This window comes from Adiantum capillus-veneris, chromosome 23 (genome assembly GCF_014529385.1).
Source record: "Adiantum capillus-veneris isolate H3 chromosome 23, ASM1452938v2, whole genome shotgun sequence".
Lineage (NCBI taxonomy): Eukaryota > Viridiplantae > Streptophyta > Polypodiopsida > Polypodiales > Pteridaceae > Adiantum > Adiantum capillus-veneris.
In genome coordinates this window covers 16,780,539-16,791,653 of record NC_140953.1, presented here as the reverse complement: position 1 = coordinate 16,791,653, position 11,115 = coordinate 16,780,539, and the positions used below count along the sequence as shown (strand labels likewise).

General features: G+C 41.5%; 1 protein-coding gene across 1 annotated transcript; it reads right to left on the bottom strand.

Annotated features, from left to right (window-relative positions):
• Positions 1-882: 882 nt before the first annotated feature.
• On the bottom strand, positions 883-3,008 carry LOC147427463 (auxin-responsive protein IAA12-like). Its single transcript, XM_086497423.1, has 4 exons — positions 2,500-3,008; positions 1,780-2,129; positions 1,158-1,278; positions 883-1,055 (listed from the first exon to the last, which is right to left on the bottom strand). Exons 1-4 carry the CDS (start codon positions 2,799-2,801, stop codon positions 1,004-1,006), a joined length of 825 nt encoding a protein of 274 aa, XP_086353549.1. The 5' UTR covers positions 2,802-3,008; the 3' UTR covers positions 883-1,003.
• Positions 3,009-11,115: the final 8,107 nt, after the last annotated feature.

Here is an 11,115-nt window from a genome sequence, read left to right as displayed (position 1 = left end):
CATGAGGTTTATGAAAATGTGAAACAAAATCACAATTGAATGATTTTCAAAAATGTTGCTTATTGTAAGCATTGGTGGATTTTAATATTGAAGATTTTAAATATCCTTTGTGCTGATGTGATGTATCATTTGTGCTATTTAATCTTTTTAGGGACAAAAATAGCACAATCGTGTCACAAATATATCATGTTCAATAACGCCTAAAAAAATCATATGATACCCTTGTATGAATTTAGGTATGTTAATACTAATATTGTGAAAAAAGTTGAATTTACTGACCTCTATATGAAAAGCATGGGGCCCAAAGCATGCCACTAGGAATTAAATATGGAATATACACACCCACACTTTACCACTAGGCTACAAACTTAGTAAACCTTATTCAAACATGAACAGATATGAAATGGTTCTTGTTTATCATGTTCACATGGCTTATACAAGCAAAACAATGATCAAATTTTAATTGGCAAAGTTGATCAATATTTGAGAACTTGGAATTGCCTTTTCTTTTCAAGCCTAAGAAAAATCTTGCTTATGATTGTGTCATCCGAAAGGTGAACACCTTCTTGTCACTTTAAGTTAGGACCTCTTTTTGTATGAACATGCATGGGTTGGTTTGGTTGGTGTAACTCACAAGATACAAGCTAGGTAAAAGGGGGACATATGACTACTTTTAGCTATGAAAAGACCATGCAATCTTTCCAACCTAATACATGGATGCTTTTGTGAGAAGCCATAGTCGAGCATCCTCATTCTTTGCTAAAAGCTTCTTTTTTTCCCGTCAAGTTTCCCCTTTTCATTCAAAGCATCATACGTGAAAAAAACCACATAGACTTAACTATAAGAGTCATTATAACAAGGTGGAGTAGACATACAACAACATCATCAAATTTAATGAGTAGAATTTAGTGGTAGAGTATTATTTGTACATTAGCTTTGTGGCAACTGGTAGGCCAAAATCAATAAATATAGTAATCCTAGATTAAGGGGATACTTAGAGGAGTCACTTTACTTTCTTCATGATTCGGAGTCTTCTAGCCGTGCGAGCAAAGAGCCTACAAATATGAACAGTACAATGTTAATCATTCTTTTGATGAAAAAGCTTAAAAAATTCAAAACATAATGAATCATTAGAATTTTGACAATGGTTTACTCACTCCCAAGGTGTGTTCCCCACAAGCATCCAGTCTCCATCCTTGTCCTTGTAAGTGAGTAGGAAATCGGCATCGCCGGATTCCTTGAAACTTGAGTGTGCTCCAACTTCACATGATAGATTTCCTACATAAAATTTTCACTCTAAGATGTTGTAATTTAAGTACTATGAATGACTACTGTGCTTCAAACTGATTATTGAGCTATGTCCATACAAGCTTGCATACAAACAAACATCCAGCACTAGATACAAAAACACACTATTGATACACAAACAGGAATACACCTTTACCTTCTACTTTTGTTCTTTTGCACACACATAACTACTTACTTGGAAGATACATGTCTACACACATGAAGAAACACATACATACATATTGGTATGTGCTTGTACTTGTGACACTATGTTGTTGTGAGTAATAAGCTCAATATGAGCATTGCAAATTAAAAAAAGGTGGATTTTTACGAGATCATTGGCAATCCGACGTTTGCTTTTTTGCTTGAGTACTCACTACGAGACCTTGAGAAATAGAATTCAATGTACCCAAGCATGATAGACTAAAATCATGTAAGCTATTTAGTATTGCTTGATCAACTTTAAGATAAAAAGGTTTTGAGGGCTCTCACTCTTGTAAAACTTGAAGAGTTTGTGAAGTTCAAGAGAGAGATGCCGGTAGCCTTGGATGGTTTCTAGATCCAATTTTCTCATGATGGGCGTGCCGTCCATACTGACTTTGATATGCAAAGATTTCCTCGTCGGCACTTTTGGGGAGGGGTTGATCATTCTACTAGAGCATTCATCATTTGAAAGGTCCGCTTGAGAAGCATCGAATTCTTGGTCATCGATGAGGTGTCCTTGTGGGTGTACCAGTGTTGCCATTCCTATTGTATCTCTCGAGGGGCAAGGTTCCTTTGTGGAAAGGGATCGAGTTGTGGCTTTCCTGTATGAGCTAATGGGAGGCCATCCAATGTTGCCACTGAGATCACAAACCCAATCAAAGAGAAATAATGAGATATATAGCCATTTTGAGATTTTTTTTGAAAAAAGCATGTGAGGACTCTATCACTTGCAATGATGCAATATCATCTTCACAAAAAGATCAATGGCAGGAGGCAATGGAAGCTGAATATGGGTAAGATATCGTCTATCACACTCGGTAACAAGCAAAGAATAGCATGCCGAACTGAGGCGATAATTGCCCAAAAAAAAAAACAAGATGTGGAAGGATATATTTCTGTGGCATATCATATTTGTCCTTTCAATTCCTCACATTATATAATGGAGCAAAATTTTGGTAACCCAACAGAGCAAAAAACACATGCTTGAGACAGGATGCATAGTATCACCTCAAGGGCTCGTCATCATCAGCACCATCAGCACCGCCGTCATCATCGGCGCTGGAAGACGGAGGGGCAAGCTTGAGGTGGCTTCCACAGAGATCATCAGCTGAGGTGGGCATCAATGCGGCGGCTGAAAAGCTTGCTGTCGATGAGGAAGCTTTCTCATCCTTCACGCCAAGGCCAATGCCCATGTAGTCACGCTCAACTGCAGGGGATTCGAAGGGGAGAACGGGGCAAATTAGAGCAGGGATAGAGATGGGGTCAGGGAATACAGAGGGGCAGCCACGCGCATACAAGGAGCGACTCATGTTAGGTGGAAGCAGGTGAAATGGGGGCTTGGAGGGTTACATGGGCTTCTGGGTTTCCTTCTTTTGTCTTTCTCTTAGGGGGTGGGTGGTATTTCTGCTGGATTCGCAGGACGCTTTGCAGGTTGAGAGGGCTTGTATAGGCGGAGGGGAAGGCAAGGACCAACAGTGACGCGATCGCTGGCTACTGCTCCTTCACACCCATCTCTCTCTCTCTCTCTCTCTCTCTCTCTCTCTCCACGGGCCACGCCCACTCGACACACTATATCTTGTCTGGAGTATGCACCTTGAAAAGGAAGTTGTCGGACGTCTCCCCCTCCCCCTTTTAGCCCACAATTGTGTCTTTGAAATTTAAACCCACTTAATCCCTTCTTATCAATATACTATCTACATCCATACATACAATTCCTTGAATATACATATGCACTATGCGTGTGCATACTTGATGACCATGTAAAGATCCAATTGCATGCATATACATGCATGCATAGTGCATACTTGATGACCATGTAAAGATCCAATTGCATGCATATACATGTATGCACTATGCATGCATGTATGTGTGTGTATGTCTGGGCACACATCGCTTTACCAAAACAGTGTCTGTACACATATTGTAATGTGCACAAGTGGGAGACAAGACCACATGAAACTCGGTCATTCTTGCCATTGACAGAAACCGATTGAAATGGAGAATAAGCTTGCACTGTCTTCTTAGCTTCCACACCCACACATTCACCTTCTTGCTAGAAACAATGGACATGCTTTTGAAGATTTGGACTCAACACGACTCTGTAGAATCAGAAGACAAGGTTGATAACAACAACTCCAACAACTCATGTCGACGGAGTGAACTTGGGACTCGAGTTGGTAGAAAATGGCTTAACTAACTAAGGATACCTTATCATGTCAAATAGGATGAGATAAAATGGGTTTTTGATTGTTATACACACACATGACCAGCATAAAGTGTGTTTTTCAAATGAGCTCTTACCCACTTGCTAGGGCAGGGAGACATTTATACAATGTGTATATGAATCTACATACATACATGATGGTCACAAAACAAAACTCACTCTAATCTTTGAGAACACACAAGATATGGGAGAGATCTACCTATGTGCACACTTAATCATGATCTGAAACCAAAAATATCCCCTAAATAAATTATGTGCACACATGCATCTACAAAAATTAGAATGCACATTCCCACACCAAAGAGAGTGCGGTGCAAACACACACACACACACACACACACACACACACACACACACACACACACACACACACACACAAACACATGGGGCACTAACATATGTTGATGGTACCTTACTTATTGTAGAGGTTGGTTTTATTTGCTATACCTGCTTATGCTAGACAAATGGTTGTAGCTAAAGGATATTTGGTATTATGAGGGACTACTTTGATTACTTCATCCGGCCTTGATGCTTCATATAGTTACACATACACTTACACATGTACTACTAATGTAGTAGTTGGTTATTCTCTCTCTCTCTCTCTCTCTCTCTCTCTCTCTCTCTCTCTCTCTCTCTCACACACACACACACACACACACACACACACACACACACACATGCACTTTGGCACTCTTATCTGGCTAGAATTGCATTATCCAAACTATTTTGCCTAATGGAGCTAATGGGAAGATTTTCTTCATTGGATTTTGATTGCTACACCCGACTACATTGAGCCAAGTATCTATCTTAGTCACTATACTCACACTAAATAACTAATTTAGCTTGCTATTCTATAGCCTATGGGGTTGGCTTGTACTTACTAGATGATAAAGATGGTTATATTGTCTTATTAATGTACACCTTCCTTGCATATCTAGCCCAAACTGTTCTAGTGGACGATTCTCGCTATTGAAGCTAATAAGCTTATTAATTTTGGGTGACCTACTGGGTGGTTTCCTGGTGTAGGGCGGCGTTGCAGCAACGGCCTAATCGCAACCCACACAAAATTATCAATCTATGGATCGATAACCCGGCTAGCGCTTGGAAGCACGAGCGCTATAGGATGCATTGAAATAAAGGATTCAAGGGGTCCTTCTACCCATCATAGAGACAACCCATGGAAGGGGATTCCTCTAATCAACCACACAATCCTACTTACTAATCACTTTGCACACAATCATGTGATTGAAATTAACCGCTCACATCAATCACCCTAATCAAAACTCCTAATCACACAAATACACAAGCCTCACACAAGCATGCAATTAACATACCTACTTCGCATTAGTGTGGCCATTCTAGTCCATCCTCTCAATGCGACTACATATGCACACACACTAATCATACGCCTTGTAGATAGAGAGAAAGAGAAGGAAGGCATATCCTTCATACACCATGGACAATGGTGTGGATAAAAGAGATTAACTCAAAAAGAGATTAAAGATTTAACATCACACTAATACAATCTCACTTCACATAATCAAAACAAAGAAAACTAATAAGAAAGAAAGTGCAATTAATTATTAGAAATCGAGAGCTACATGAGCATGGAAAGCCTATGAGTCTCATGACCATCCACTCTGCAAAGAAGAGAGCTCACCCAAGAATGAATTCTCATTTAGCATAGGGCTCGTTTATAGTTTTGGGCTTCAAGCCCTTCAACTATGGGATAAAGTTGAGCCCTTTAACCTAATCTTATACAATTTGAAACTCCTAAATGAGCCAAAGACCTTATACAATGAATAGAAAATATTGTGCACAATAGCACATCCTTAGCTTGGTGGATAATTAGTGTAGCATGTGTTAGCCGCTGCTAACATTCCCCCCCTCCTAATTTGGTGCACGTCCTCGTGTGCCGCTGAATCAAAGCATGTGACATGGTAAAAAGCACGTCCATGGAAGAGTGTTGAGCTGTAAAACATAAAACAAGTCATGAGTATCAAAGGCCAACAAAGACGAATAAAATATGAAGTGCAATGAAAGATTATGCAAAGTGAATTTTTCCTTCTAAAAGATGGATCAATCATAGCCAAAAACTAAATGCATAAAGGAAAAAAACACCTAAACTATCATGAAGATTAAACCATTGAAATTTTTAGATTTCTGCATGTAACATAAGCAATCAATTATGACCCTCGGGTAATGCAAGTTCATAAAGCTACTAGCCTAAAAACTATATGCTCCATCTTTTTTTTTTTGGCCATACTCACAATTGTGAGTTGAGAGAGATTATAATAACTCAAATAGAATACAATTTCCCTCAAGCACTAGATGTGCCTAGGGGGGAGGGCTATGGTCCCAATAGAGGCTTGTACACAAACACAGAGGAAACAAAACCAACAACGATGACAAGCCTACCCTCTCTAGTGTTCTAAGAAACTCAATGGACGAGTCCATTCATCATCCTTGTCATCTGACCTTCTTCTTGCTCCAACACCATGGATGAGTTTAGTGCTCATGCACATGATATCATCAAAATGGGCCACATCCAATTTGGCCTCAAAAACTTGACAATTTCTAGACTTCTAGACTTGGTTCAGGTAACAAAATCTAGTAATTTGTGTGCACACCAAGATGACCTGGCTTTGGTATCTTTGCCCTCCAAAGATCAGGTCATCAGTAAAGAAGGTGATCTTCCAAGTCTTTTGTACCCATTTGCAAACCTTGGCAGCCAATCCCCATGAAGTAGGGCACTTGAAGAATAGATGAAAGGGGTCTTCAGAGGCTGACTTACAACCAGAGAAGGTGTTAGAATCGAGCGCTCTAGCTTGCACCTTGATCCCCGTAGGCAAGGCTCCCTAGAGCACCTTCTAGATTAATATCTTCATGTATTGCAGACATTTAGTCTCCAAAATGGACTTAGTACTCTATTTTTCCAACGCTCCTCTATCTAATTTTTCTTCCAGATTTTGGTGAGTGGGACAAACCAATCCGCTTTGTAAATCAGCACATTATAGATACTATAGGTCTTGGGAAGCAAGAACGCTCTATCTTTTGGCCAATGCCAGGCTCTCCAATCGATTTTTGATCCATTGATAGGTGGAGGTGAGGTTGTAAGCACTTCCAAGAGTCTACCAATCATAATCCTTTCGTACATACCCAAGTTATGTTGCAACACTACGAGATCCACATCCTTCTAGCACAGGTTTTGGTCATCCCAAAGATGAGATAGCTTACAGATACCTTTGTTGTTCACCAAGCATGCAATTTCCCTCTAAAAGGGGTCTAAGGAACCCTTTCCAAGTTGAGGGAGCCACGGGGACCAATTTAGAGAGGAATTCCTAAAGTATCTAAAATTCTCCCCCCATTCTAGGGTTGAGGATGCTTTGCTACAGTTTTGTACTAGCTCCTCTATGCAACCTCCAGGCTTCAAGAGTGTCCAAGAAGGAGCCAAGCTGATCTTGTCATACACTATGACATTCTTCGAGGTGCGCACTTTTGAGGCAAGCTTTGATTCATTAATCATATCCCAGGCCATGATAGCCCATTCCTCTTTTTGGTCCATCAAAGAGATCACCAATTTGGCACACAAAGATTTTGCATGTATCATAGGGTCAATAATTCCAATTCCACCTTGATTCTTACGTCTTTTCATTCCCATCTCCCCCATTGGAAAGGGGTTGAGGTTTTTGTGTTGCTTTTCCACAAAAACCGTTTGATAGGCTTCAAAAAAATTCTTTCTAATTGGATTTACTTAGTTTTAGCAACAACGAAACAAATAATATGTACAGGTTCATGAAAGCATTGATCACTGTGACTCTGCTATGAAAGGGGAGGAGAAAAAACTTCCACCTTCTCATTTTGCTATTTAATTTGGTCAAGAACCAATCAAATTTTTACTTATCCGTGATACCCACCCCAAGTGGAGCGCCCAAGTGCCTGAACAGAGTGCCCTTACCTATAACTTCCCCTGACCATTCTGTGGAGTCAAACGAGTCACTTTTTGAGAGGGAATCAATCTTGACTTCTCAATACTGCACATTGAGCCGGAACCAAAGGCAATTAGTCGAACAATCTCAAGGGCTCTTCTTAGAGTTTGTGTGTTGGCTTTAAGAAAGATCAAAGAGTCATCTACTAACAGCTTAGCAAGCACTCGTTTTCCTCTTGAAAGTGAAAGACCTTGAATTTATCCTTTCCTTGCACTATCCTCGAGTGCAGTCACTAAAGGGTGAGAGCCGATTGCAAAAAGCAACAGGGCAAGGGGGCAACCTTGCTTGAGTGAGCACTTGACTTCAAATCCTCCCACTACCTTGTTGTTGAAGAGAAGCTCAAAGTAACTTCCTTCCTCGAGTGTGCAAACACTTGCACACATTTTGGGACCAAAGCCCACAGCCTTCATGACAGCCTTGATGTAAGACCACAAGATTATGTTGCAGGACTTATCTAGGTCAAGATGGAGGAGGATGTATTCTTGCTTGGAGTGATAATCGTACTCAATTCCAACCATGGCAACAAGGATGTTGTCATAAATTGACCGCCCTTTGGATGAATCCGTATTACTGGGGGGTGATGATTATGTTCAAGGTTGGAGCCAATCTTAGCGCAATCACCTCAGCAATGATCTTGTATGAAAATTTCATCATGGAGATAGGCCGCCAGTGTTTTAGGAGCAAACAACAAATCAACTTGATCATAGGTTTGATCATTCCTCTTTTAAGGCTGGCATCCAATTGCCCTTTCAAAAGAGCTCTGTTAGGTAGCTGTGCTATTGGGATTCTGAGATCCTCCTAGAATTCTTTGAAAGATTCGGTAGTGATTCCATCCCACCTAGGGGACTTTTCCTTCCCAATTGCCTGCAAGGCAACCCAACATTCATCGACAGAGATTGGTCTCTCTAATGCTTTTGCTTCAGTGGGGAGTGAATCACATTTGACCGTACCAAGCAGATGGGCTCTGGCCTCCTCAACCCCTTGAGTGGAGATTTTTGGTTGATCAATAATTTGGTCGAGATGGTCAAGCATGAATTTGGCCGTACCGTTCTGGTCTCTTAATTTGTTTTCCCTCTCATCAGTGATTGATGTGATAGAGTCCCTTCTTCTTTTAACTTTGAGAGCTCTGAAGACATGAGCCTGGTTGGCAGGTTCACTTTTGAGGGAAAGCTCTCTAGCTACTAAACGGGTCTTAATGATCTCTTCAACTTGCAAATCCACGAGAAACGTTTTGGTGTCAAGCCATCTTTTGTGCTCTTCCTTGAGAGCTCTTCCTTCTTTCTTTCTTTTGGAGAGCTCCTCTACTTATTCCTTCAGCTCCCTTTTGCAATCTCTTGAGCCTTTTTCACTTTGAGCCCAACATGTTATATCGCTGATTGGATTCTATGCACCAAGGAGGGCCAGGCTCGAGGGTCACCTACTTCCACATCCTGCCTTAGCTTGCGAAGAGACGTCTTGGCTAGGGATCTGAAAACAGGGTCGTGAAAGAGATGAGCCCTTGAAACTAACTTCTTCTTCTTCCTCTTTGAGGAGCTAGCATCATTACTAGCTCTGGCTATGTGAAGCTTCACGGTAAAGTGATCCGACATGCTCTTCGAGGTATCGACACATAGCGTCACAGAGGGGGGTGCGAGTCCGTATGATGAAATACATAGCACCTATCCAGACGGGATTCCGTATTGGCATACTGAAGGCTTGTGTATGCCAAACAAGGAGAGCTACTCCAAGGACTACCACTCCACAAATCAAGGAGTGCTCAGTTCTCACAGAAAGCTTGCCATTTGGATTTTTTTGAGCCAACCAGTAGAGTAGCCGACCCCATATTATCTTTCCGAGCTTCCACCATGTTGAAATCACCCACAATACATCAGTCTCCTTTGATAGGATTCTTCCTGAGGTCCACCCAGAGTTTGGATCTCCCCTTGGCATCACAGGGAGCATATATGTTGATAATGGGGAAGGACTAGCCTGCCCACTTGACCCTTACCCCAAGGACTCTCCTTGAGGCATGGTTAAAAACGACACGTGGCTCCAATTCCCGGTAAAAATGGAGAGCACCCCACTATACCCTAGAGCACCATCGCCATAAAACACCAACTTATTCCCTATTGCTTGCTTCCTATGACAAGAAGCATCAAGATTGTGCTCTTGAATTAACCAACAATTTGTAGCTATTTTTTTATCCTCCTTCCAAAAGAGAGTTCTTTTCTTTGTAGATTTTATACTCTTCACATTCTAAGACTGAATAAGTAGGTCATCCATTATGGGGATAGTGGGAAAAAATCCTCCACCTCTGACAAACCATACATATGTTGGAATTAGGGTTGCAGAGAAACACACACAACTTGGAGAAGACGAAGGAAGTGCAAGGCACACAATAGAGAGTGTGTTACTTAGTGTGCAATGAAAAGATAGATAGCCCTAGAGTGATGGGCGCATATACAATGCACGGGGGAAAAAACCTCCTAAAGAGGGAAAAAATGCCCCAACGGTCCTAGTGTGTTCACACACATCACTACCACATGTATATGGTAACAAATTCCCCCTGGAGTGATGCGATGAATGAGAGCTGGCACATGAGTAAAGGGAAGTGCCATGCGCTGAGGACAGGATCAGTCCACAAAGAGGAGTAAGCCCAAAGCTTTGCGGAAAGCTTCAAGCTTCTCAAGAGACAATGCCTTTGTGAAAAGATCTGCAAGGTTGTCCTGTGTTGGCACATAAGCCAAGCCAGTCTCTCCTGCTGAGAGCCTCTCCCTGACATAGTGGTAATGCACCTCAATGTGCTTTGTGCGAGCATGAAAAACTGGGTTCCTCGCAACTGCCAATGCGCTCTGACTGTCAGTGTAGATAGTGTTGGCAGTGTCCTGTCCAACACCCAAATCAGCCATAAGGCAGCAATCTCCTCGTGCTTGGTATGAGAAAGATGACACTCATTTGGTCAAACAAGGCTTTCGTAACAGTCCAACAGAAAGCACATTGTATGTAAAGCGTGAGGGTGATGTATTTCTCATCGTGGTTCTTTATGTTGATGATTTGCTGATCACTAGACCAAATGAGAGACATATTGCTGAATTTAAGGCTGATTTGAATGCTACTTTCAAGATGAAAGATTTGGGGCTGTTGCATCATTATTTGGGCATACAGTTTAAGCAGTGTGATGGTGGTATTGCCTTGTGTCAGAAAAGTTACATAGAGACATTGCTATGTAAGTTTGGACTTGAGGATCGCAAACCTATTGCCACTCCCATGGAAACAAGTTTGAAGTTGAGTCTACATGATGCTGGCGATCCTGCTGATGTCACTCTTTACCAAACTTCTGTTGGCTGCCTCATTTATGTATGCAACACGAGGCCGAATATTCAGTTTGCAGTCTCACAGGTCAGCAGATTTATGCATAGCCCAGGGTCTAAG